Here is a 27,962-nt window from a genome sequence, read left to right as displayed (position 1 = left end):
TCACTATTTGAAATTGAAAGGACAATTCAAGTAAGCAGAATAATGTAATTATGTAACTTAGGATTTTGCCAGAGCATCAAGCTTAATACTTCATCAAGCATCTTAGAACACTGAAATGGGTCTTTAATGCCCAGAAATGCCCAGGACCTTTACAATGAGGTCTCCCCAGCGCCCCATGGCCGAGTAGAGCACAGAAGCTTCAGATGGACAGACTAGGATCATTGCCTGCCCTGGGGAACTCCCCACCGGTTTCAGCCAGCGGCTCCTCCATCCATGACACAGTTTGCCTTAACTAACAATCATATTGACCTGAAAAGCCTGGAACATTTAACTGACAATCTGAAGTGAGAGAATGATCTTTTCTAACAGGATATGCTGACCTTTGAATGGTATAGGAGTTTAACATTCAAACACACAGCACCAAATCACAAGGAAATCAAAGATTCACCGCTGCAGTGAGCGGCCCTGCTCCTTAAGCAGACAAAATCATAAGTTACAACTATGCATGTAATGTACCGCTTGCCAAACCTATCGGGTCTCTCCAGTGGGCTCCACATAGCTCCCACAACGTGCCTGAGCTCGGCAAGCACAGTTCCGCAGGGGGCGCCCAGGGGCCAGAGGTGCATCATTGTGCACGGCCGCGATGGAGGAAAACCAGAGCCTGGTGGAGCCTGCTTGTGGCACGGGGCACCGCAGCCTCGGGCTGCGGGACGCTCTGTGGTGTGCTCCGCACAGCACTGGACACACCCACGTGCCAGTGCTGCAGGACCCTGAGCAAAAGCACTGAGACTTGCCTCACCAGCACCTGGGAAAGACATCTGCTATCTGGTGATCCTTCAGCCCACGTTGCCTATGGGAGAGTTGAAAGAATCTCTCATGGATTTACACGTGTTGCTATCATTTCATATGCAGCCCCTCAGCTTGGCAGCCTCTCCCAGCCGTGCCCCAGCTGTCCAGAACAGTCTCAGCTCTCGACATTATGCAGCTCCATCACCAGCTTGGATGTGCCCAGGGGGCACTGATGCACGGAATCAGACTCTACAACTCAAGAATTATAAAGCAGGTATGTTTATTACAGCGCCGGGTGCAAGGGGAATCGCTCCTCCTAACTTGCACACCAAGGGGTTAAGCGAGCAGATATTTATTACACACAAACATGCATATTCATAAGGTTCCCGAGAGAGCGGTGGGACTATTACAATTAGTTCTAGGAACTCATTATCATAAGTCTCCTCCTTTTGGCGCTTGCGCACTGCCCTCCAGTGGTCGTGGGCAGGGGTCTTCAAGATGAAGTAAGCAGTCTTCCTCATGATGTACTTTTCACCTTTGGCACAGTTGGATGCCTCAGTAATCACAAAACTAGCTGGAAACCAGACATATCTGTAATTTTCTGATAGCAGACAAAGTTTTAGAACAGTGTGACCTTCGTACAAAATTTATTGCAAGCAAAACAGGATGGGCAGACAAGGAGTATCTGAAGCTAGCAGATGTTCAGGAGGCACTGTCTCCAAACTAACTGATAATTAGAAGGATGGTAAGAAATAATTCACTCATGTTAGTAGGGCTACTAAATTCTGTTATCACACCACAGACTTACAACACATTGTTCTCTTAGACCTAAGTTAAGCTAAAAGTATTTTAACCCTATATTTTCCAGGCACTTGCTTTCCTTATATCAGCACCATCACCTGACCCCTGACACCTGCCCCCGCCTTGGGACCTTTCCCTAGGCAACACCTCCCCTCACAAGCTAGCCCAATGTGATGGATAACCAGGGGGATGGGAGCCAGGGCAGGCAGCAGGCTAAGTGTGCCTTTTTATTAACTTTGTGTAAAGCAATAGCTCCATTTTAGCTGTCAGTCTCGTCAGACAGCAGCCACACAACTGCATGTGAAGGGCTCTTGCCAGTGCATGAGCTGCAGGCCACACTGCTGGAGCTGCATGGGCTCTGCCACAAACAAGGGGGAGAAGGGGAGGAACAGAAGATGAAGGGCTTCTTTTGCCCTACTGGGACATCGCTCAGATCCCAAACAAAGGTGGGCAGCCATCATTCAAGTTCACCCAAACCACCATGTCTGGGAGAGGGGCCTCATGGGTCACCAGCACTGCTGGGCCCCTCGCCGCAGGCAGGGAGGATGGTGCCTATGGTCAGGGGCATGGCAGGGGACCGAAGCGAGTGCCTCAATGGAGCTCCTACTGGCTCCCCATAGGGCCAGGGCAAGGATGGCTGTCTCTCCCACCCTGTGCTCAGCCGGGTGGGAGGAATCATAGAATCAACTAGGTTGGAAAAGACCTTTAAGATCATCAACTCCAACCATTATTCCAGGACTGACAAGACCACCACTAAAGCATATCACTGAGGGCCTCGTCTACACAGTTTTTGGACACTTTCAGGGACAGTGATTCCACCACTTTCCTGGGAAGCCTGTTCCAATACCTGATCACCCTCTCTATGAAGAATTTTTTCCTAATAACCAATCTAAACCTCCCCTGGTGCAGCTTGAGGCCGTTACCTCTCGTCCTATCACTTGTTACTTGGGAGAAGAGACCAACCACCATCTCACTACAACCTCCTTTCAGGTAGCTGTAGAGAGCGATAAGGTCCCCCTGAACCTTCTCCAGGCTAAACAACCCCAGTTCCCTCAGCCATTCCTCATAAGACTTGTTCTCCAGACCCTTCACCAGCTTTGTTGCCCTTTTCTGGACCCGCTCCAGCACCTCAATGTCTTTCTTGTAGTGAGGGGCCTAGAACTGAACACAGTACTTGAGGTGTGGCCTCATCAGTGCCGAGTACAGGGGGATGATCAGCATCCAGGAGCCTCAACTCAGAGCAGCCAGAGCTACCGAAGGAGCTTCAAGTCCTCGACAGGACCTGCCCAGGAGCCGGCAGCTCCGCTGACGCGAGCCGCTGACTCACAGGGGGCGGAGCCAGGAGCAGTGGCACCAACCCTGAGTAGTTAAAAACCTGCCCCAGGGAGTGCGAGTGAGTTTGTGCGGGCAGGCGAGTGGGATGGTGAGTACCCGTTGTATGGCCAGGGCTCGCTCTGGGAGCTCTGCTGTGGCTGCCCCGGTGGTGGCCAGTGTAGGCACCCAGACAGAGCAGATGACAGGGGAGGCTGCAGTGCAGAGCTCGGAGGGTAAAGGGTGCCTGCACTGTTCTTGTGAGGGAAAGGTGCACGATGGACAGGGCTGCACTCGGTGCTCCCTGGTGGAGGTCCTCCTGCAGCAGGTGGCTGAGCTGCGGAATGATATTAGCGGGCTTCAAGATGTCAGGGTAGCTGAGAGGAAGCAGGGCTGCTTGCTCCAGCCCCATACTGTGCAGGGGCCTCAAGCTTCCCCTCCAACTCATGAAGGAAAGAAGGAGGCCACCAACCCGGGAAATTGGGAATTAGTGACAAAGAAAAATAACAAAAGAAGGAGGAAAAGGACAATTAAAAGCAAGGAGCTTCCTCCTAAATCTGTTGTCCCCATGCAGAACCGCTTTGCTGTCCTGCAGGAGACTAATGAGGAAACGCACTTGCACCACAAACAGCCGGATTATGCACCGGTAAAGATCTCTACTGGCGCTACAAAGAAAAAGCGGCGGGTCGTAGTAATAGGGGACTCTACTTTGAAAGGGACAGAAGCACTCGTCTGTCGGCCTGACCCTGTCTCGAGGTAGGTGTGCTGCCTACCAGGAGCACAGATCAGGGATGTTACAGAGAGGCTGCCTGCTCTAGTAAGTTCCATGGACTATTACCCACTCCTGGTGATCCATGTGGGTGCTAGGGATATAGGTAGTAGTAGACTGGGGACCATAAAGAAAGACTACAGAGCCCTGGGAGAGGTGGTTAGGGGCTCTGGAGCTCAGATAGTCTTTTCGTCAATTCTCCAGGACACAGGGGAGGGCCAAGAAAAAGCTAGGAAGATTGGCCAGGTCAATAAATGGTTAAAAAGGTGGTGTCATAGTCAGGGGTTTGGGTGTCTTGAACATGGGACTGAAGTTAGTAGGCCAGATCTACTGGGGGCTGGTGGAGCTGCTCTGGTAAAGAAGGGGAAGAACAGTTTTGGTAGGAGGCTTGCCAGACTGGTCAAGGAGGCTTTAAACTAGATGTGTTGGGGGAGGGGGGCATCATTCCATCCCTACACACCCAGTCAGTTGCCAGCACCTATAATAAATGCTCGGAACAATGTAGATATATTCCAGCTGCTCCAGCCAATGAGCTGGCTTCAATTGGAGCTCGTCTCAGATGCCTCTATACAAACGCCCGTAGCATGGGGAAGAAACAAGAGGAATTAGAGATGTGTGCACATCTACGGGGGTATGATATAATAGGCATCACAGAAACATGGTGGGATGGCTCCTATGACTAGAGTGTTGGAATGGAAGGTTACAGGCTCTTTAGAAAGGACAGGCCTGGCAGGCGTGCAGGGGGAGTTGCCCTTTATGTTAGGGATAGGCTGGAGAGTATGGAACTCTGTCTGGGGGCAGGTGAGCAATTTGCAGACAGTGTGTGGGTCAGGGTTAAAGGGAAAACAGCTCTGGGAGACATTACTGTGGGAATCTGTTACAGGCCGCCTGATCAAGGAGAACCTGTGGATGAAGCACTCTACAGACAGATAGGAAAATCCTCACGCTCGCAGGCCCTTGTTCTCATGGGGGATTTCAACCACCCTGACATCTGTTGGAACGATGGCACTGCACGGCACAAGCAGTCCAGGAGGTTCCTCGATTGTGTGGAAGACAACTTCCTTCTGCAAGTAATAGAGGAACCGACAAGGAGAGGTGCCATGCTTGACCTTGTGCTCACCAACAGGGAAGGGCTTGTTGAGAATGTGGTACTCCAGGGCAGCCTTGGATGCAGCGATCACGAGATGGTCGAATTTGAGATCCCCAGGACAGTGAGAAGAGCGTGTAGCAAGCTCACTGCCCTGGACTTCAAAAGAGCAGGCTTTGGCCTCTTCAGGTTCCATGGGATATAGCCCTGGAGGGCAGAGGGGCCCAAGACTGTTGGTTGATATTCAAGGATCACCTGCTACAAGCTCAGGAGTGTTGCATCCCAACTAGAAGGAAGTGCAGCAGGAGTGCCAGGAGACGTCCTTGAATGGATAAGGAGCTGCTGAGGAAAATTCAAAGGAAAAAGGAGGCTTATAAAAAGTGGAAGCAAGGACAGGCAGCCTGAGGAGAGTACAGGGATGTTGTCCAGGAAGCTAGGGACCAGGTTAGGAAGGCTAAGGCCCAGTTAGAATTAAACCGAGCCAGGGATGTTAAGGATAATAGGAAGGGATTCTACAGGTATGTAGCAAACAAAAAACAGACTAGGGACAAAATAGGCCCCCTGAGGAAGCTTTCGGGAGAACTGGCTACACAGGATTTGGAGAAGGCTGAGATTCTGAATGACTTCTTTGCCCGAGTCTTCACTGGCAAAGGCTCTGACTGCACCACCCAGGTCTTAGAAGGTAGATGCAGGGACTGTGAGAATGAAGACCTTGGGCCCACTGTAGGAGAGGTTCTGGCTCGAGACCATCTTAAAAATCTGAACGCACACAAGTCCGTGGGACCTGATGGAATCCATCCACGGGTCCTGAAGGAGCTGGCGAATGAAGTTGCTAAGCCACTGGCCATCATATTTGAAAAATCATGGCAGTCAGGTGAAGTTCCCGACGACTGGAAAAAGGGAAATATAACCCCCATTTTCAAGAAGGGGAAAATGGAAGACCGGGGGAACTAAAGACCAGTCAGTCTCACCTCTGTGCCTGCTAAAATCTTGGAGCACATTCTCCTGGATGGCATGCTAAGGCACGTGACAAACAACAAGGTGCTTGGTGACAGCCAGCATGGCTTCACTAAGGGGAAATCCTGCCTGACCAATTTGGCCTTCTATGATGGGGCTACAGAATTGATGGATAAGGGTAAAGCAGTTGATGTCATCTACCTGGACTTGTGCAAAGCGTTTGACACTGTCCCACACGACATCCTTATCTCTAAATTGGAGAGATATCAACTCGATGGATGGACCACTCGGTGGATAAAGAGCTGGCTGGATGGCCACACACAAAGAGTTGTGGTCAATGGCTCGATGTCCGTCTGGAGACCGGTAACGAGTGGTGTCCCTCAGGGATCGGTGTTGGGATCGGTCTTGTTTAACATCTTCATCGCTGACATGGACAGTGGGATTGAGTGCGCCCTCAGCAAGTTTGCTGATGACACCAAGCTGTGTGGTCTGGTTGATATGCTGGAGGGAAGGGATGCCATCCAGAGGGACCTTGACACGCTTGTAAGGTGGGCTGATGCCAACCTTATTAAGGTCAACCATGACAAGTGCAAGGTCCTTCACCTTTGTCGGAGCAATCCCAGGCACAGCTACAGACTGGGCAAAGAAGAGATTCAGAGCGGCCCTGCAGAGAAGGACTTGGGGGTGCTGGTCGATGAGAAAATGAACATGAGCCGGCAGTGTGCGCTCGCAGCCCAGAAAGCCAACCGTATCCTGGGCTGCATCAAAAGGAGAGTGACCAACAGGTCGAAGGAGGTGATCCTGCCCCTCTACTCTGCTCTTGTGAGACCTCACCTGGAGTATTGTGTGCAGTTCTGGTGTCCTCAACATAAAATGGACATGGAACTGCTGGAACAAGTCCGGAGGAGGGCCACGAGGATGATCAGGGGACTGGAGCACCTCCCGTATGAAGACAGGCTGAGGAAGTTGGGGCTTTTCAGCCTGGAGAAGAGAAGGCTACGTGGGGACCTAATAGCAGCCTTCCAGTACCTGAAGGGGGCCTATAGGGATGCTGGGGAGGGACTCTTCGTCAGGGACTGTAGTGACAGGACAAGGGGTAATGGGTTAAAACTTAAACAGGGGAAGTTTAGATTGGATATAAGGAGGAAATTCTTTCCTGTTAGGGTGGTGAGACACTGGAGTAGGTTGCCCAGGGAGGTTGTGAGTGCTCCATACCTGGCGGTGTTCAAGGCCAGGTTGGATGAAGCCTTGTGTGGCATGGTTTAGTGTGAGGTGTCCTTGTCCATGGCAGGGGGGTTGGAACTAGATGATCTTGAGTTCCTTTCCAACCCTAACTATTCTATGATTCTTGAAAAGTGTCCAGCCTTCCTGGACCCCTTTGTTCTTTAGTAGTTTCCCAAGGAATTCTGCCAACCAGCATCCTAAACAGGGCAAAGTCAGCCCTCCATATGTCTAAGGTGGAGGTTTTGCTGACCTTCTTCCTGACTTCTCCAAGGACTGAAAATTCAGTCATTTAGTGATAACTTTGCCCAAGACGGCCTCCAGCCATCATATGACCCACCAGTCATTCTCTCTTTGCAAATAGCAAATCTAGCCAGGTATCTCCCCTAGTTGGCTCACTCAGCAGCCTCGTTAGGAAGTTATCTTTCACACTCTCCAAGAACCTCCTGAATTATTTAATCTCTGCTGTGTTGTACTTCCAACGGATATCTGGTAGGTTGAAGTCCCCCACTAGAACAAGGGCAAGCAATCATGAAACTTCTCCCAGTTGTTTGAAGAACACTTCATCTGAAGCTTCATCCTGGGTGGGTGGTCTATACCAGACTCCTACCAGGATATCAGCTTGGTTGGCCTTCCCCCTGATCTTCACCCACAAACATTCAGCCTTCTCACTCACAGCACTGAGTTCAAGGCATTCAATGCACTCCCTGACATACAGTGCAACCCCGCCACCTCTTTTTCCTTGTCTATCCCTTCTGGAGAGCCTATAGCCAACCATTGCAGCACTACAATCATATGAATCATTCCACAACGTTTCTGTGATGGCAGTTATGTCATGATTTCCCTCCTGCACAATAACTTCCAGCTATTCCTGTTTGTTGCCCATGCTGCAGGTAGTGGCGCAAATGCATTTAAGTTGCGGCTCCTTAAGTTGCGTTAAGGAGCACGGCGGCCCCACCAGATGCGGCTACTTGTGGTGTTCCGCGGGGGGAGGACACATAGGTTCAAGTGGCTCATCCAGGTAAATACCCCACACATCTTAAGTGAGCTTCATTTACCAGCAACCACTTCAGTCGGGCGTGGAGCTGCGTTTAAGCCGCCCCCTGGGGAGCCCCCAGTCTCCGCCCTCCGGGGCGGCCCAGCCGCACTCCGCTCTAGATGGGGCTGAGCGCGGCGGCTGAACGCACCCCCGCGGGGGCTTGGGCATGGCCGCGGGCGGGCGAGGACCAGCCAAGCCATAGCCGCAGGACACAGCGCCCTCGCGGGGGGCAGCCGCCGCTCGCGGCCACGGAGCGCCGGTGATCGCTGCCGCAGTGGGGTCGCCGCCGCAGCGGAGTCACCACCGCAGCCCTCACCGAGAGACGATGGCCCTGCACTCGTTCTGCTCGGTGCTGGAAGGTAGGAGCCGCAGGCGGCATGGCGCCCTCCGCGGGAAAAGCGGGCCAGAGGCGCCCCCTCCCCCCCGCCTCCTTTGGCTGTCACGTGTGATACACCCCCCCCTCCCACCCAGCTCGGCCCCGGCCGCCCTTCTACCGCCGGCTGAAGGTTTGGTACGCGGCGCATGGGGCTGCGGAGGGCACGGCCGCCCCGCTACTGCCGGGGCTGTTCTTTCCGCCGCCCGGCCGTGCTGCTGCCGGGCCCTGCTCCGCTCCGCGCGAAAGCCGGCGCCGCGGGGCCTCAGGGCGGGCGCTGCTGGGAGCCCGGCGCGGGGCTGGGAACCCGCGGCCAGCCCGGGCTGCCCCCGTCCCCGGTGGGCGGCGGGAGCACCTCGGGTTGAGGGGGGGCCCGCCTGCAGCGCCGCGGGACACGGCGGCAGACCCAGTGCCCGGTCTGTTCCCGAGGGCTCCAGCCTTTTCGCAGTAAAAACGCTCTTTGTGCTTTCGGAACTCTCTTAACAAGCTGTCTGATAGCGACTGAATTATCGTACTGTGATCGAGAGCAGGATCTTTTTTTTCAGCAAGGTTTTAATAAAATGAGTCACCTGAGTGACAAGCGGCTTCCTGACCCATATTTACCTGTGCTTCTCTTCCTCCCCAGGCTTTTAAATCTTGTTTCTAACTTCTTTAGGCCCAAAGGTAAACAAGTGAGGAAGGTTCCTCATCCCAGCATTTCTTTGTCTTTGATACCACTATCATTTGCATAGCTCGACAATGGGCAAGGGTTTTCTCTTAGGAAGTAAAGCTAGATATGGCAGTTAACCGTGTGCCTCAAGATTATTTTCTAGCATTCAGTATCTTATAGTATCACAGAATGGTTTGGGTTGGAAAGGACCTTAAGATCATCTAGTTCCAACCCCACTGTCGTGGGCAGGGATGCCTCACACTAGACCATATTGGTCAAGTCTCTGTCCAAACTGGCCTTGAACACTGCCAGGGATAGAGCATTTGCCATTTCCTTGGGCAACCTCTTCCAGTGCCTCACTACCCTCACAGTAAAAAACTTCTTCCTTATATCTAACCTGAACCCCTGCTTAAGTTTGAACCCATTACCCCTTGTCCTATTGATACAGTCTGTGATGTCTCCAGCATCCTTGTAGGCCCCCTTGAGATACTGGAAGGCTTTTTCAGCAATAGCAGACTTGAACCATCAGGGATTAAAAAAAAAATAAAATCATTAAATTATTTTGTTAGGAAATTCTGGAGTATCTGCTTGCATTACTGAAGCCAAGGCATTATTGTAGGCAGGATAAATGTTTCTGGTATGCATTGATGTCTTCCCTGCATATAAAACTTGTGCATAAGTCTGTTTTAAACTCAGAATGTTTCCACAGCCCATAGAATCCCATGTTTCTGGCCTGAAGGCCAGATGTCTTGAGGGTTTAAATAAATATTTTTCTGTTACTGGCACAATAACTAAGAGACAGATAATACTTGCTCTTAATAAATGTCTATGTAGGTATTAACCATCCTTTGAGTTTAGATAACAGGAACATAAAGCTTACATGGGGAGAAAAGGCATTTAAACCACTGTAAAATACCCATAAATTACAACTTGCATATTTACTTCTTAATTATTTTCTACATCTGCAGGTTTAATTGCATTTCAGAAATATGCATTTGCTGCACATTTGAATGTCCAGGTTTCCTCCTGAGCAGACCTCATGCTAATCTTTTATAATCATACAAGTCCAGGTACAAAGTCCCTCTACAGGAAGTTTTTTATTATTCATAATCTATAAATTGCACAAAGCCTTTAGTCAAGTAGCTGTTAGCATTCTAAACGCATCGCTTGCCGTAACTACAGAAGCAACCTATCATTACTTAGCATCACACACTCCCTTTTATCTCTTCTTCATTAGAAGTCTTCCTATAGTCTAATTATTACATCTAATCAGAAAGAAAAAAAAATATTCCTATTAATATATACAGAGGTTTAATCCCCAAATGAAGCTGTTGAGAATCACTTTCAAAGCAAGCCTATGTATTTTACAAGTTGCGTCTCAAGTTCTGCATGGAAGCTCTACTTAGAGTGGCAGTAATTTTTTTTTCTCCATACAAAGAGCTTTGTGTGCAGAACTGGGAGAGTTCTGCTAAACCACACATGAAGTGCCATGAAGCTCAGTATATTGTGAAAAATTACATAACTTTTAATAATGCTTAGAAACAGTTTAATCTCCTGTTCTTAACATGGAATGCATATATACATTTCTGTCATTCACAGAGGTTGTATTTTTTAGCTGTATCTCAGGGCAGAGGACAGCCCATCATACTCATTTTGTGGTAATTCAGATTTCTTCTGTAATGCTTGTTCAGAACTACTCTGTTCTTCCTCAGCTATCAAGAATAAGGGCTGATTTAAATAAGTATCTTAATATAATTCCTATTGCCTCTGTCCAAAGTGTTCAGCAAAGCTTGTAAAAGTCTCCTGCTGAATCCCAACCTCGCAGTGAGGGTGTGCTCCCATGCAGTTCTTGCAGCTAGCTGTGCTGCCTGGCAGCAGTGGTGGGCCAGGACAGCTATGAGCCTGCAGTAGCTACAGGTTTTGCTGTGGTGGAGCCCAGACAAGGCCCACCTACTTCCTTGGTAGTGGATGTAACCCATCAGAGGTCAAGGTGCTCACTGTGTTTTGGCTGTTGAAAGACAAAGCCTCTTCCTTCCATCTTCAGTTCTCAATGAGATTTTAAACACACTGGAATCATTCTTTAATCCTAACACATCTTGCAAAATGCAACTGCTCCACAGCAGTAAAGCATTATAACCCTCTACTTCATAAGGGAGAAAATCAGCTGCTTTCTTAATAAATCCATGTTCCTGTTATGCTTTGGAAGTAAATATAGCTATCTGTAATTTCCTCATATCTGCTATTCCCCCAAATGTGATTGCTAAGAGCTTGTTCCCATTCTTCAAATATGCCTCCTCTTTCATTTCCATATGCTGCTATTTGGTTAAGAAAAAGAAACCACAAACCCTATGTTAAATCCTAACTGTACATTAGTTTATGATCATTTCAGTTATTATATTGGATTAACTTTAAAAGCCAAAATGAGAATTCTGTAGTTTCTGTCCTGATAATGCAACAAGCAGCCGGGGCTAGAACAAATCATTCCTACTTATGGAAAGTTGATGTTCACAGCCTTTCAATGAGCTACAGAATTATTTCCAAATCTGGCAGGTTGCAAGAATGCAGGCTACTATGATTAACTTCCTGTCATTCTGCTCAGACCCTTCATTTACATTTTGGCATGATTATAACAGCTAATTAATTTCTCACAAACAAGTAGTGTTAGGAAGTAATGCTTTGTTCCACTTACAAGCCAGGAATCCAGGACTCCTGTTTCCAAAATCAGAAGGTGATGGCTCAAAAAGCTGAAAGCAAGCAGAGAAAAAAGATCATTTATAAATCTGTTAATGATTTCATGATTTGTCCACTGAAACCAAAAACAAAGTACTGACTTTAGAGGCTACAGTGGCCCTAATGAAGGCAGTATCAAGTGTAAGTCAGAATTTCATTTTTAACTTCAAAACAGGATCTACTTGCAACCTTTTCTGCTGCACCAGCTTGCACCACTAAGCAGTTACGTAGAAGTAACTCAAGTAACTGTAGAAGGAAAGTATCTGGTAGTATGCATTATGCCTTCCTTTTAATACATATACAAACTTAATACTCCAAATATACCACTCCCAGAGTAGCATAAATTAAAAATATTAATATGTTATCATTACATCGATGGTAATAGAAAAATTCAGCATATAAATCAGGCATATAGTTGCAGTTGCAGTACAGATTAACACCAGATTGAAGCTAAAGGAGCTATTGAATTATGTATCCCTATCTAATGGAAAAGCTAAGATTTTCAGCACCTTGCCTGAGGTTAAATTATGGAGAAAGATTAGACAGAAAAATTACCCCCAGAATGAAACTTCATAAGCTATTCATCATTTATGAACCTGTCAGAAATTCACAGTATAATTCACTGCAGGAATGGTGAAGAGTGCTGACAGACATCTGCAATTAGAGCAGAAAGTGCACAAACTCTTGGATGTAAAAGCTGGGATACTGTGATTAGCAATTACTGAATGTAATATTAATTTTAGCATACAGGGCAAATTAGGAGCTAGGTTTAAGAATAGCACACAGAAAAGGTTTTATTCCCATAAGGCAAAACAGAGTATATAATTAAGATCAAGCATTTGTTGCTCTAGGCTGTATCTGCCAGAAAGGAGCAGGCATCGCGTCAAGATTTTCCAGCATGCATGACTTGTGTGTTTCCAATTACTGTCTATTTGGACTATATGTATGCAAGGTGCTGCCTAATTCAGGGAGCACAGCACAGAGATAAAACAGTGAATCCAGCTTTAAGCAATGTCTGTCATCTTTATCCCTAGGATTCTGGCTACCACTATACTAAGAATGTGTAATACTCTATTAAGTCTATATTTAAAAAATTGGTGGAGTTTTCCCTTCTGTTTGATACACGGATAGACTCCACAACTCGTTAAAGTTGTAAAGTAGGTATGATTTTATTCAGCGCTGAGACGCATAGGGGATAGCTCCTCCAAAGGCATGCGTGGATCAGTGTTGTTTCCTTCTACATTTGTTCTTTAAAGTTATACATATTCATAAGGTTGCACAATACACCTATACATATTCATGTCCTATCCCTGCTTCGTATTATAATGACCTAGAAGGTCCTTTGTGCCTGCGCAGTGCCCCCGCTGGTCATGGGTGAGGGTCTCAAGATGAAGTGAGTCTTCCTCTTGTGAGTAGGGGTCTTCAAGATGAAGTAAATGAGTCTTCCTCGAGCCTGAACTTTTCACCTCTAGCTGTCACGCATGCTCTTTAGGAGTCTGGTCAAAGTCCAAACCACAAAGCTGGTCTTCACTGGAACTTAGTAACTGTTCCTCTCCCTTATCAGTCTGTTTCTTCCCCTTATCAGACTGTTTTTCCCCCTTATCAATAACCTATTGTCCTGGTACTGCATGGCAAGCTTGACAGGTATTTGCAAACAATGCTTTCTGCTAAACAGGCAAAATTCCTTTATCCCCCCTTGTACGATCCCCTTGTACAACCCCCTTGTACGACCCACTTGTAGAACCCCCTTGTACATTGGTCAACCCTCTGCATCAACACTGCTTTTCTTTATCATACTGTCGTTTGGGATAAAACTAACAGCAAAGGAAGGCCCTTAAATATTTGCTACCTGCCTTGAATACATCTTAAGGGTTGTTGAGAGCATAAGGATAGGAATTGCCAGGGAAAGGCAAGAGATGGAAGAGATTAAAAATGAAGAGGATGAAAAGGGCAGGGAACAAAGAGGTGATGGTCCATACTTACTATATCCACTCATCCATATAGCATGACAAAAGGAAGACAGCAAGACAAATATTCAGCTCATTTATCTTCTGTAATTGACTGCATATCCATGCTGTTCTGCAGGAAATATGCACTATTCCTTTGTACTTACACACACATACACTGAACTATTTATAGAAATGGCACAGGCTTTAATGAAAGCCAATCAGATTTTCTGAATTCCTTTTAGGAGTTTTGTTCCTGCATCCACATCATTTTAAGAAGGGAAATCACTGATTAGTGTAATTGAACATCTCACATTGTCTCTATCTGTACAAGAGAGCACAATCTTGTACTCTTGGGGGAAAAAGAAAAAAAAGGTATATTGTAACAGTGTTAGCCATAGTAGATAGCTCTACTAGAAAAACCCAAAGCAAATCAACAAACCCCCAGATTTTTCACTTGAAAGTGACTATCTGCATTAGTTTTGTTAGTCATCAAAATACTTATTTTACTTACTGTCCTGGGTTCAACAGTAGCAGTTATTTTTCTCCTTCTTGGTAGCTGGTGCAGCTCTGTGTTTTGACTTGTGGCCTGGGAACAGAGCTGATAACACAAATGTTTTAGTCTGACCAAGGACTTTCTGAGCCTCATGCTCTGCCAGGGAGGAGGGGAAGCCGGGAGGAAGCAGAGACAGGACACCTGACCCAAGCTAGCCAAAGAAGTATTCCATACCACAGCACGTCATGCCCAGGATGTAACGGAGAGTTACCCAGAAGGGCTAGTTGACTGCAGAGTTGGACTAGGTATCATTTGGTGCTCAGTCGGGGTGGGGCAAGTTATCGGTCAGCTGGTGATGAGGTGTTGTTTTCTCTTCCCTTGTTATTTCCTTTATTATTATTATTATTGGTGGTAGCAGTAGTGATTTGTGTTATACCTTAGATACTAAACTGTTCTTATCTCAACCCGTGGGAGTTACATTCTTTTGGATTTTCCTCTCCGTCCCTCCGGGAGTAGGGGGAGGGCAAGAAGGGGGGGAGTGAGTGGACAAGCCGTGTGGCTGGGTTTAAACCACAACACATTTCTGTGTGTGTTTGCTTTGAGAAAAAAAGACAAAACCCATTTTGCATTTTAAGAGGCATCACAACAAGTTGTATAGACATTGCCATGTCTTTGCAAAACAGAGGGTGGACACAGCAAATCTTTAAGAACATAGTGACACGTGGTTTACATAGGATTGTGGAAACTGCATTTACTTTAATGATAAAAGCCAACTTTGAGCTGTTGCTCTAAAACCAGTATAGAAAAAAAGCAAAGAAAATACATAGACAACTTTATAGCCACAATCAAGATTGTTAGGGACAAGCCATCTCAGGAGTACAAATGCATTACAAGTTCATGCACTTTAAACTCTGATCTTCTGAGTGCACAGTTTAAACACAGAAGCTACAAAAATGAACTGCAAATAATTTTGAAATAGTGGCTTCTATAGAAGAAATGCTAAATAAAAATATCTGAAAGCTAATATCAATCACATGTTAATAAAGATGGGATATTTGTTTATTTTATATGCTTTAAAGACTAGTAAACATCCATAACTTTGTTAGCGTAAGAATAAACACATAACCACCGGAATGGTTATCTGAGGTGCTTTATTGCAGCGCTGGGAAACCAGGGGCACTCGCCCAAATCTGGCTTCAACCTCGTCACGTCGCGTCTGCAATTTATATCCTAAAAGTTTCACAGTTAATACATATTCATCATAGGTTACAACATTTAACTAATACATATGCATTAGGGATTGCCACATGTGGAGGATTGGCTTGTCGAAAAAGGTCAAAAGGTCACGTTCCCATCAACGAGCTGAAACAAGACATCTGTGTAGAACGTGGTGCAAACCTCTCACACCAGATAATGAGGAAATGAAGGACACCAGCAAACAGCAACAAACTATGACCAATCACAGCCAAGGCCACTAAGTGATAAGTGCATGAGAAGGAGGATGGTGGGGGGGTGCACGGTGTAGCTGCAAAAATGTAGAAGCTATAAAGCAATGATCTTGTAACATGTAGAAGCTATAAACCAATGATCTTGTAACATGTAAAAGCTATGAGCCAATGATCTCTGTATGCAAAGTATATAAGTGTCCATCTGCTTAGCAATAAACGAGACTTGTTGGTCATCATCTGATGAGCTCGTCTCCCAGCGATTCCCACAAATGGTGACCCCGACGCGATCCCTCGAACACCACGGTGGGACGACGTAAGTTCTGCTCGGGTCCTGATCGCAGCCACAGGACGGTCAAAGCGCCAAGATCTCAAGATTTTAAGCGCCGGACCCTGGGTGACCGTATAGACGAGCCCGGCCGATACGCGCCGCCGAAACCTGAAGGGGCTGCAACAAGCGCGCTAAAGGTATGGAAAGGCAAGTGGCGTATGATTTATTTACTGCCTTCTTACAGAAGCGGCAGGTTAAAGGGATCAACCTGCAGAAGGATCTGCAGGGATTGTTAATTTATGAACAGACTAAGGGATGTTTTGTTAACCCTCACACTGCCCATGAATTAGCAGAATGGTGAAAATTTGGAGATAAGATTTGGCAAGCTATATATAATACCCTGTTAAAACAAAAGGCTGGGAAGACAGCAGGGATCGGAAAAGCTCCGAAGAACGCAGCCACGGAGGGCAGTGACACTGTGAAACATTTGTTGGTCATTTGGAGAACTATTTTAGAGATGTTAAAGTCAAAAAGTGAGATCATGGAACCCAGTGTCCCCCCCCCACCCCTGGCCACCCTTGAGCCTCTGCCAGTTGCCGCCGCGGCTGCAAAGTCTGAAGACAGAGATGAAGACACTCTTTTTGACCCGGACCCTATTGACCCCAAGAAAGAACCTGTGTGTGCTCATAAGGCTGCTGTTGCTGCTTCTGAAGTTCTGACGCCTGTTAATTCTGATGCTGACCTGGATGATCCTTTTGACATGGAGCCGGAAAAGAAGCCTAATTTATATCCCCCAGATCCTCATGATAAATGGACAGTTGTAAAGGGAGAAGCGAGATGGGTGTGGGATGCAGATGTATTGTGTGCTTTTCCTGTGATGTATGTGCTGGATCAAGACCCGCGGTGGGAAGGTCTCTCGTATGCCCTTATCAGGGGTATTGGGAGGACTGTGGCGGACTGTGACGGACTGTGGACTTGGGGTCCCATATACAACTCATTTGGTACAGTCTCTCTGTGATACTCATGTACTAGAAGTTAGCAAATATGTCTACGATTCTATTGATGCTTGGAAACCTTTATAGATATTGCTGGCCACTTCTTCTGACATAGACTGGCCACCTTTGTCAGAATGAGTGTGCATTTTGGTTAGTATAAAAGCCCAAGCCTCATGCGATGTGAGGGAGGCAGAGCCTCTGCGGGGACGCTCGCTAGGGCTGAGCCTGCCACCTCAGACTGCGATGATGCTTGTTGGAGCTGGTTTCCTGATAGTCTTCACAGAGTCCTTGTGCCACGTTCTGTATGTGGGACTGTGTAGTGGGAGTAATGATTGTCTGGATTTTGTGTTTCAAATATTGTAGTTGTGTGAAATGTGCTTGTGGGATCCCATATGCATACGTATGTGTGTGTGTGTGTGTGTGTGTGATGAGAGCAGATGGTGTTCTATGTATTTTTTTTTGTTATCGTGTTCATGTAAAAGTTTTTAACAGGTAGTGGTTTAACATTTCAGGCAAGAAAGGGTTAATGCAAAAGTGTGGTTGCTGACAGGTATTTATGGCTGCTGCTGAAACAGGCAGGCAGCTGTAGCTGCTGCCAAACAGGCTGCTGTTTGTAGCTGTGCAAAGCAGAGTGAACAACTTCTGGAAAAAAAAAAAAAAAAAAAAAAAAGAGGGGGGGAGAGAAGAAAGGAAGGTAAAGTTGCAGAGCACAGGTAGACAAATGCGAATCCAGGTGATAGATTGGAAATCTATTCAGAGAGAGGCTCTGTCAAACAATGATTTTGATTGTTGCAGGAAAAGATTCTCGCCTTTCCTGTTAAGTACCAGATTAACGCTCAAGGTCAGGCAGTAAATGCTGAAATGTCTCCCTTAAATTGGAAATTGCTATCTCAGTTAAGGCAAACTGTTATTTCTACAGGCATTCGGTTTGAACCCACTAGGCAGATGTTGTCATATATTTGGGGAACAGATTTGCTGTTATATTAAAAGTATTGTGAAATTGATCCTCACCCCTTCGCAGTTGTTGTTATGGAAAATGTATTGGCAGGAAGCCTGTCAAGAGGCAGTTGCAGTTCAGCGAGGCCAGGGAGATCCCCTGATTGGGGTGCAATTACAACACCTGATGGGAACTGGACAGTTCTCCACTAAGGAGGCTCAAGTCCAGCTAGGTCCAGAATTGTTAAAAGAATCTATGAGACTAGCCTTGCTACTGGGGAGATTACCATCTGCGTTGAAAGGACTATTCATTGTTCCAGGTGTCATCGATGCTGATTATATGGGTGAAATTACGTTAAATTATTTATGCATCTTTGGTGATGAACAAACTCCAGCGGTTATTAAGCACTTTGTACAAACAGAAGATAAAGTCTTCTTTTAAGGCGTACTATCGAGATCCTAATACAGATTTGTGGCAGGGACCAGCAGAAGTAATATATCTGGGCCGTGGTTACGCCTGTGTTTGTGCTCCTGCAGGACCCTTGTGGGTACCATCCAAGTGACTAAGACCGGCTGTTGCAGAAGCTCCAGTGACGGCATCTCCGAGCTAGTGTATGGACCCTGACTCGCAGGCCCGGGAGGAGCGTTGCTTGCGCCGAGCGCTACAGCCACTAATAGAAGAACTTAACTCCTTAATCAACACAGAGCTTTCGTTGAGCACGGTCGCCCTCCTAGATCCGGTCCATGGCCACAGGCATATAGTGGTACAACTGAGATTGGTGATACAACAAGTGCTTCGATAACTCTGTAGTTTTTGTCATCAGTGTGACCCTACAGTAGAATTATATTGTGGTGGTTGTCAGTCTATAAGGCATCTTCATCAGAGTTGGCTGAAACAAAGACTTTTTGTATAGTCTGTCAAATTATCTTTTATGTAACCCGCTTAGAGCGCTTCAGAAATATTTAGCTGATTTTAGAAGTTTCACTTCATAGAGCTGCATATACGTTTGCTTTACAAGCTGCTTCGCTGTTATAGGTCTCATAATTATAGGGGGTTTGTTACTTTGTTATGCTTTGCAATGTTGTTCTGCTTGTTTACAACGACTCCTGACTCACTCCTTATTCCTTTATAAAGAAAAAGGGGGAATTGTGGAGGATTGGCTTGTCGAAAAAGGTCAAAAGGTCACATTCCCATCAACGAGCTGAAACAAGACATCTGTGTAGAACATGGTGCAAACCTCTCATGCCAGATAATGAGGAAATGAAGGACACCGGCAAACAGCAACAAACTATGACCAATCACAGCCAAGGCCACTAAGTGATAAGTGCATGAGAAGGAGGATGGTGGGGGGGTGCACGGTGTAGCTGCAAAAATGTAGAAGCTATAAACCAATGATCTTGTAACATGTAAAAGCTATGAGCCAATGATCTCTGTATGCAAAGTATATAAGTGTCCATCTGCTTAGCAATAAACGAGACTTGTTGGTCATCATCTGATGAGCTCGTCTCCCGGCGATTCCCACAGCCACATCCATCTATTACGACATCAGCCTCTTCTGCGCTTGCGCGGCCCCCCTCTGGTGGTCGTCTGGTGGTCGTTCCGATGAAGTAAGAGTCTTCCTCAGATGAAGTAAGAAGTCTTCCTCAGGTTGTCCTTTTCACCTTTCCCCCACTTGAGTATATTCCAATCCTTGTGTAAACGTTAGCACCCTCTTATCTTCTTTCTGGTATGCTCTTCCGGCTATCTTATACACAGGTTCCACTTGGGTATAGTCTCCAGTACATACTTTTCTAAATCCTTTTATACTCCTTTTACCATATTTGGTTATGCTATGTTTTTGTAGCATTGGGTACAAGACAGCTGTGATATATTGCAACATTAGAACCACCGTGATACAAAACCACGAAGTCACAGCATTTTCTAATGTACAAAACCTCACTATTAATTTATAAATTTCTCAAACATAATAATTTCTACTATTTTATACAATTGTTTTATCATACAAAATTCTGCTCTTTCCAACAACTTGAAGACCAGTAATGGGTACTAGATACTTTCTTCTGAAGGATGAATTTTCAGTCTAGGATGAGTCAGGAATGATTAACAGTTGATAATTTGTATTGGGATAATGACAGTGTCATGGTTTAAGCCCAGCCGGTAACTCAGAACCACGCAACCACTTGCTCACTCTCCCCCTTCTTCCCCCCCCCGCTCCCAGTGGCATGGGGAAGACAGTCTAAGGAATCTAAATCCCACGGATTGAGATAAGAACAGTCCAGTAACTAAGGTATAATACAAAACTACTACTACTACCACTAATAACAATAATAATAAGGGAAATAACAATGGGAGAGAATATAAAACTTAAAGGGGAAAGGGAAAAATAATTAACACAAGTGATGCACAATACAATTGCTCACTACCTGCTGAGCGATACCCAGCCCAACTCAAGCAGCAATCTGGGCCTTCTGGGTGACTCCCCCCCAGTTTATATAGTGCTGTGGTATGGAATACCCCTTTGGCTACTTTGGGTCAGGTGTCCTGTTTCTGCTTCCTCCTGGCTTCTTGTGCCACTCTTTACTGGCAGAGCATGAGAGACTGAACAGTCCTTGATGGGGGTAAGCATTACTTAGCAACAACTAAAACATTGGTGTGTTACCAGCATTGTTCTCAGACTGAAGTCGAGAACACAGCACTGCACCAGCTACTAAGAAAGAGAAAAAGAACCGTTACAGCTGAACCCCGGACAAACAGTTAGGAAGTATATTTTTCAGTATATTAAAAATGCAGAATTATTGCAAAGATACCTAAGTCTTAACCTACTACCTCATAATCCATCCCTAAAAATCAAATGAGCTTCTAGGAACATAGCAGTTGTTTGCAAGAAAGACCCATATCATATTTTAGAACACTCACAGTTCTGAACTCAATGTACAAGGGATGAAAGTCTTATAATGGCATACAGCCTGTTTTAATATGGGGAGAGAGAAAAAAGGGCATCAAAAACACATATAATAAACTGCAAATGCTAGAGGGACACTCTCGAGGGCAGACTTTGATTCCTTTCCTCTTTCCCCAAGACAACGTATCATACGCCAACATTGCGTCTAGATGAGTTTAGTTGAAATCACCATAGTTCATAGTCATTGAGTGCACGCTTACTCTGGAACTGTGTGAAGGGCTCAAAGTCTAGCAGCAACACAGGGAAAATCACAGATAGAGAAAATGCTATTTCAGCATGAACCAATAAAATGCCTGAGCAATGAGAGGGGAAAACTGTGAAAATAAAATGGACTTCTCGAATGTGACAATAAAATTCCTGCTGAAATCTTTTTCCCTGCAGTGGTAAGGCTATGCCTGTCTGACTTAGTATTAACAAGCAGATTAAGAATATAGAAAAGGCCATACCAGCTCAAATCAAAGGTCTATTTAATCTGGATCTGTTCTTTCACAGAGATATAAAAGCAGAAAGAGTGTAAAAGTAGAGCAAATTATATTTTCCCAAAATAGTATTCTAGAGTTCCAGCAACTTATGGCTTAAGGGGTTTCTGAAACAGAATTATCTACCTCAAGAATGTGTTATGAAGTATGAGCATTAAATAAAAAAAAAATTTAAAAAATCTCATTTACTTTGAACATGCCACCTGCTAGCTTTGTCTGATACCTCTGGTTCCTGTACTGGAAGAGACAAGTAGTTGCTATCTATTCACCATCTCAAGGACACTTTCCCAACTTTTTATAACTTGTATCCTATCTCCCCTCAGCCAGCAGTAGTTCAGGCCAAAGTGCTGCCCCTACTTAGGAAGTTCTCCAATACCTGTTCAGAATTGACAGAGATATACTCAAGACATAAGCAAATGAAAGATTTGAAGACTGGAGTGATTAATATACTTTATTTCATTCTCTTTTCCCTTCCTGGTAATCACTAATACATTGAGAGGACAAAGCATTTTAGGAAAATCTGGACATTGAGCTTGCTTTGTAAATGTTGATGAATAGTGGAATATGGAATCTTTACTACATGCTGTTCAGACCAATGCTTCTTGGGTGCAAGAAAAGTACAAGCATAAGGTAAAGGCCAAATGCAAAACTTCCTAGACAGCTTCTTTTTAGGGAAGGAAGGAAGAAAGAGGGTTGGAGGAAAGAGTATAACAGAATCTTTAAGAGGTTTATTAGTCAATCAATTCAAATCTAGAAAACACTAGCATGTCAACACCTGAGACTAACAACACTCCAGCAAAACAGAGTGCTTGCAGCAGCGTACATCCTAGGTGTCCATATCTTAGCTGTTGTCACTGCTCAAAGTAAGTCTCTCCATTGTTAGAACTTGTGTCTGCTTATTTTCTACTGCCACATCATTCAGAGAAATCAGTGCTACTGTGGCTGCATCTCAACCATCAGTCTCATGAGCACAATTCTATAGTGCACCTGAAGTCCATGTGGGGGTAAGACCACATAGTGTCTCCCTAGTCCCGATTAATTTCTGGGAAGCTGGAAAAGCCATTTGTACACGTTACACAAATGGAGGTTTAGAATAAATGTTGTTCAATATAGCAGAGAAACATCTTGTTTCAGGATATAAAAGTTATAGAGCAGGTACCATGTAATTTTATGAAATGCTTGCACATTAGTAGATGCTCTAGAAAATATTCTTGAAGTTCCCTCAAACAATAAAAATTGCTATTCTCATATATGCTTTCATAAGGAACCTGGAAGAACCAACACTGCACTTAGACTACTGTATTGGTTTCCTAAAGTTGAAATTTTAAGAAAGCACATAAATGCATTATGTATTTTTGCATGTTCCAAGTTGTCGTGGTTAATGTTTTCTAGGATTTGCATGATTCAGGACTGCAGAAAATGGTCTATAATTTTGATGAATTACTGATGTTTTTCCTGTCCAATTTCTCTCATCAGTGTTACTAGTAATAACCTTTGTAGTGGAAAGGATTGCCATTGCACAGAAGACACAAGGTACAATTTTGGTTTGATGATTTTCTTTCAAAAAATGTAAAGGTTGTCTCATTTTTAATTAAGCAATATAAGTGAAAGTATTTGTGTTCAGATATTAATAGCTCTTGAATTACCAATGTGAATTCTATTTTTTTCCATTACCCCCTATTTACTACGCTTTTTTCCAAGTGAACAAAGCCATCCAGTCACAAAGAACATGGAAGTTCACTTAGTTAAAATTCTATGGGTTTAGACCTTAGAAGTGGGAAATTAAACACCACAGAAATTAATGTTTTCTGTGTATGACAAGCTTTTCAAATAGTCCACCCACAACCATTTTTGAAGCTTGCTGAGTGGGGAAGGCATCAGTTTCACAAAATTTATTTTCTTATATGCGGGATTAACACACACTTAGGAGACAATTCCTAGAACTGACGCCTACAGAATTTCCTTTAACAGTTTCTGCAGGAGAGAATAAATTTTAACCCACATAAATCTAAAAGCTGCCAAGAAACCAGTGGAAGGTGATATAATTTACTGGAGGCAGCCAATTAAAACTGTAAATATAAATAACATTATGAGAGCACCCTGTGAGATTTAGGAAAAATCTAGTGAAAGCCACATGTCCTGTGTCTTACTCTCTCCAGTTCTGCTGATAACAAGGAGAAGGTACAAAGGTACTTGAGAAGAATGTCAGAGATCATACTATTCCCAACTCCTTTGTCTTTGGATAAAGAAATCTGAACTAACAAAGCTCCTGTGAATGGTCCAGCATGGTGCATTAGATTAGTAAAGTACATAATCTCAGTCAAGGATCATATTTCCCTGTGCATCCAGAATGATCTTAGAATCATAGAATAGTTAGGGTTGGAAAGGACCTTAAGATCATCTAGTTCTAACCCACCTGCTAGGTGACAGTGACACCTCACACTAAACAATGTCACCCAAGACTCCATCCAACCTGGCCTTGAACACTGCCAGGGATAGAGCATTCAAAACTTACTTCGGCAACCCATTCCAGTGTCTCACTACCCTCACAGTAAAAAAATTCTTCCTTGTATCTAACCTGAACTTCCCCTGTTTAAGTTTTAACCCATTACCCCTTGTCCTATCACTACAGTCCATAATGAAGAGTCCCTCCCCAGCATCCTTGTAGGCCCCATTCAGATACTGGAAGGCTGCTGTGAGGTCTCCACGCAGCCTTCTCTTCTCCAGGCTGAACAGCCCCAACTTTCTCAGCCTGTCTTCATACGGGAGGTGCTCCAGCCCCCTGATCATCCTTGTGGCCTTCCTCTGGACTTGTTCCAACAGCTCCATGTCCTTTTTACATTTGGACACCAGAACTGTACACAGTACTCCAAGTGATGTCTCACAAGAGCAGAGTAGAGGGGCAGGATCACCTCCTTCAACCTGCTGGTCACTCTCCTTTTGATGCAGCCCAGGATACAGTTGGCTTTCTGGGCTGTGAGTGCACAGTGAAGCTGGCTCAAGTTAAGTTTCTCATTGAGCAACACCCCCAAGTCCTTCTTCACAGGGTGCTCTGAATCTCTTTTCCACCCAACCTGTAGCTCATCTTAAATGAGACCCTTAGCTACCAGTGCAATCTACCTATTGCTAGTGATTTTATTAGCTACCATTGTTGTATTTAGTGTATTTTGCAAATTATAATTTGTTCTAAACATTCTGTATTAAAAAAAAATATTGTTAATATATATTTAGGCTAAAGGTCACATACTTCAGTATAATCTGGAATCGAGGCAAAAATAGTAAAAGCTAACAAGTATTTTAGATTATATTTGCATAGAAGTGGAGAAGACATAAGCCATAAAATAATGCTGCTATATTGGCAGCTACTGTGACTGACTTAGAAAGAAGAGCATCAAAAAGTCTAAACTGACTTGGGTAAAAAAAATTTACTCCCTCTCTTCCTTTCCCAAGGATTACTGGACATATTTGATATTCCTAAACTGTGATCTCTTTAGGGTACACCACATCACTAAATTAAACATAATATTTTCCTAACTAGATATTAGCAAGGGGCATAGATGAGGGGTTTCCACCAAAATACATTACTTTCTTCTTTCATAGGATATGGGTTATGTCAGTGTTTTACTTTTTTTTTAAATCAAACTTGTGTGCTTGTAGGAGAAATTTATTTGATCACTTTTTTTTTCCCACTTAAGGTGGGCAAAATATTGGTGTGAATCGTATTCCTCCCACCCGGTGTGACAATTGGGTACGGACAAGTAATGGAGGACATTTTGCTTCACCAAACTACCCTAACATGTACCCACCAAATCAAGAGTGCATCTATATCTTAGAAGGTACATGCTGTATTTCTCTTTTGTTGTGTTGTAATCTTACTGTTCAGTGTATAATCTTGAACTGTTAAAACTGTGTCATCTTACTATACTGTCAAATACTGTATAGCTTTACTGGTAATATAATCAATTCTGCAGTCATTTGGTTAAACAAGAAGTTAAGTTTGTTCTCTGAAGTAATAACAATATATTAATAGAAAATGCCATAATTCAGGAATTAGCTATACGGAATAATACATACCCTCACAGACAAAAAAAGCAGCATCAGATCTATTGTAATCTATGAAGACACAGAACTACTAAGATAAAAATTGTATCTATCTTGTTATCTTAATATCACTTCCAATATTGCTGATGATAAACTGCAAAAGATGCTTGAAGACCGTCTTCAGCATTTACCAGACCATACTGGATTATTCAAAGTGTATTCCATAGGTAGAAAATCTTTATGCTGTCCTTTATTAATAAAAACCACACATCTTACTGCCATAGCACTGTATTAAAAATATAGAGATTTGTTAGCACTGGGGAGGTCACTACTGAAATAATGTGATGAGGACAAAAAAATTTAATTAACTAGAATAAAACCACATTCCAATGAGAATATCTTGGCTGCAAGACTTGGAACACTAATTATTTTTTCCTCTTATTAGAATGCATCCAAAACCCACTGAAGTCAGCTAAAAACATTAGTCAGCTTAATGATCAGATTCATATCAATTAACTGAAATATTTAAAGTAACATGTTTCAGTGAGGTTTTATATGTACAGTATAGTAGTAGTTCACAGACACCCTCATTTTTGCTTGTATGCATTCACATCTGAAGTTCTGTATCTTCCCTGCCAGTGAAGGCACTGGGGAGCAGATCTGTCCAGCTTCAGTGTTGGGACATACCAGATCCACTGCTGGATCTCCCTGGCATGAGGCAGTTTTCATGGGGCACAGAGCCACAGACTTCTGCCAATATGTGCAACCAGCTACAAATGTTTTTAACTCATGTATAAGGTGTAAGTTCTAAAAGAAGTGTTAGAGACATACAAGTAAATACTTTTTGCATTCAGAAGCTGACAGTATGTGATTCTTTAATGCTGTCATTCCAGATAACCAATTAGTATCTGAAAGTTCATGTAGCTTAATAGATGACAAGAACAAAAAACACTTAAGCTATTCATATAATATAAATCACAGTTCTGAACTACAGATGTGGAAGTCTGGTCAAAAAGTAGCCACAGCTGCATCAACTCAGGATTTAGGGATCTGATCCAAGTCCTGATGTTAGGCTGCCACTGGTTCAGACTTAGTAGTCGTCTGCATATTAATAATGTATATGAAGCATTTACACTTCTCTGAATATTCTAATAAAAGGTGTCTCCTGCCAAAGGATCTCCACATTTGGGCTTGATGTTTAGGAAATGTACCAGTGAGTAGTTCCTCATAACTTTTTCTTTTCCATTCTTTTCTGCATCCCTCACTGTTTTGTCCTTTTTTTATGTACTTTGTTTTCATAGAACACTGATTTTTAATTTAATATTAAACTGTGTTTGAATACCTTTGCATATATGTTAGTATCTGTTACATGTGCTGAATTCAATTTATGTTATTTCTGAATTTTCAACAATAAAGATCAGCAAGCAAAAAAAAAGAATCCATGAAAAAGGATCTCCTATACAATAATTTTTAAATTTTTTATTACAGTGTATCTGAGTTTTTGTAGCAGACTGCCTGATGTATTTTGAGAAGTTTCCAGTCTCTTTTTTATCTTGCTGTCTTGGAGGTCTGTCTCTTCATTATTCCATGTCTTCATGTGCTTTTTATATAGATTTTCATTTAATCTTTTGCTCAATTTTTTATGTCTAGCTGCTCCACGACAAAGAATTGAGTTGACCTTTGATGAGTCTTATTACATAGAACCCTCATTTGAATGTCGGTTTGATCATCTGGAGGTTCGAGATGGACCTTTTGGTTTCTCCCCTCTCATTAATCGTTACTGTGGTTTGAAAAGTCCTGCACTAATTAGATCAGCGGGGAGATTTATGTGGATCAAGTTTACTTCTGATGAAGAGCTGGAAGGAAAGGGATTTCAAGCAAAGTACTCATTTATACCAGGTAAAGATGCCTAACATTCTGACTGAGTTAATAACCATCTGCTCCCATGGAATTCTATGATGTGTTTATGCTGGCAGTCTAGAGCTGTAATTCATCCTAAGTGCTTATGAAGACAAAGCAACAGTGTGATAGTTACAGTCTCGATCCTGCTAATCCCACAGCATGCTTAACTAAAACCACTGAAATTTGACTAAAATTTTGACTAAAAACTAAAATTTGACTGAAGGAAATTGCAGGTCTATAGTTTGCTAGAGAAGTCAGTTGATCTTGTTTGTGCTGAAGGGTTTAGCAACTTCCCTCTTTGTTACTACTCTAACTTGTACCAGTACCTCACCAGTGGTAGTAATGGAAAGAGCATTTATGTAGACAAATAGCTGGTGTTTTCAACAGTCTATCATCCAGGAATGTAAGACACTATGACAAAAACACCTGAAGCACATCTACAATAGCACTTCCAGCCAGATGCAAAACATATTAAATCTCCATTCTGACAAGCCAGAGGAAATATCTATACAGTCCAAGCATCAGCTCTCAGTATAACTAGATTCCCTCAACCCACAGGCTCAGACAATTGTTCTTTGCTCAAAGTACTGTGTAGCTTACAAGGTATGAAGAGGATAATATGCTGACAGTGCCTTTAGAAAAACAAAAGTACATCTGCTCTGTGGAGCCACTTAAAACTGGCAGGGCATTCTTTTTACAGGAAAATTTGATTTGGTGTCCTTGTACAGTGCTTGACTGCTGTACTTCATAGATATTGCACAT

General features: G+C 43.9%; 1 protein-coding gene and 1 long non-coding RNA gene across 5 annotated transcripts in view; one reads left to right on the top strand and one right to left on the bottom strand.

The window, feature by feature from the left end:
* Positions 1-1,065: 1,065 nt before the first annotated feature.
* Positions 1,066-27,962, bottom strand: part of LOC136004494 (uncharacterized) — a 36,817-nt gene continuing 9,920 nt past the window's right edge. The window contains exons 3-4 of the long non-coding RNA XR_010608494.1: positions 11,686-11,740; positions 1,066-1,390 (exon numbers count right to left, since the gene is read on the bottom strand). This is a non-coding gene — a long non-coding RNA (uncharacterized LOC136004494). The remainder of the gene's footprint in view (positions 1,391-11,685; positions 11,741-27,962) is intronic.
* The window catches only part of LOC136004490 (neuropilin and tolloid-like protein 2), a 40,247-nt gene continuing 20,345 nt past the window's right edge, over positions 8,061-27,962 (top strand). For 2 of the 4 annotated variants that reach the window (XM_065661024.1, XM_065661023.1), the window contains exons 1-4: positions 8,061-8,333; positions 22,734-22,790; positions 24,953-25,093; positions 26,949-27,197. In XM_065661024.1, coding sequence (XP_065517096.1) covers positions 8,300-8,333; positions 22,734-22,790; positions 24,953-25,093; positions 26,949-27,197 — 481 coding nt within the window. In that variant the 5' untranslated portion in view covers positions 8,061-8,299. Of the gene's footprint in view, positions 8,334-19,166; positions 19,446-22,733; positions 22,791-24,952; positions 25,094-26,948; positions 27,198-27,962 lie in introns of those variants that run through there. The other 2 variants (XM_065661025.1, XM_065661026.1) reach the window with 2 other exon arrangements.

Source organism: Lathamus discolor, chromosome W (genome assembly GCF_037157495.1).
Source record: "Lathamus discolor isolate bLatDis1 chromosome W, bLatDis1.hap1, whole genome shotgun sequence".
Taxonomy (NCBI): domain Eukaryota; kingdom Metazoa; phylum Chordata; class Aves; order Psittaciformes; family Psittacidae; genus Lathamus; species Lathamus discolor.
This window is presented reverse-complemented; position numbering and strand designations above follow the sequence as displayed.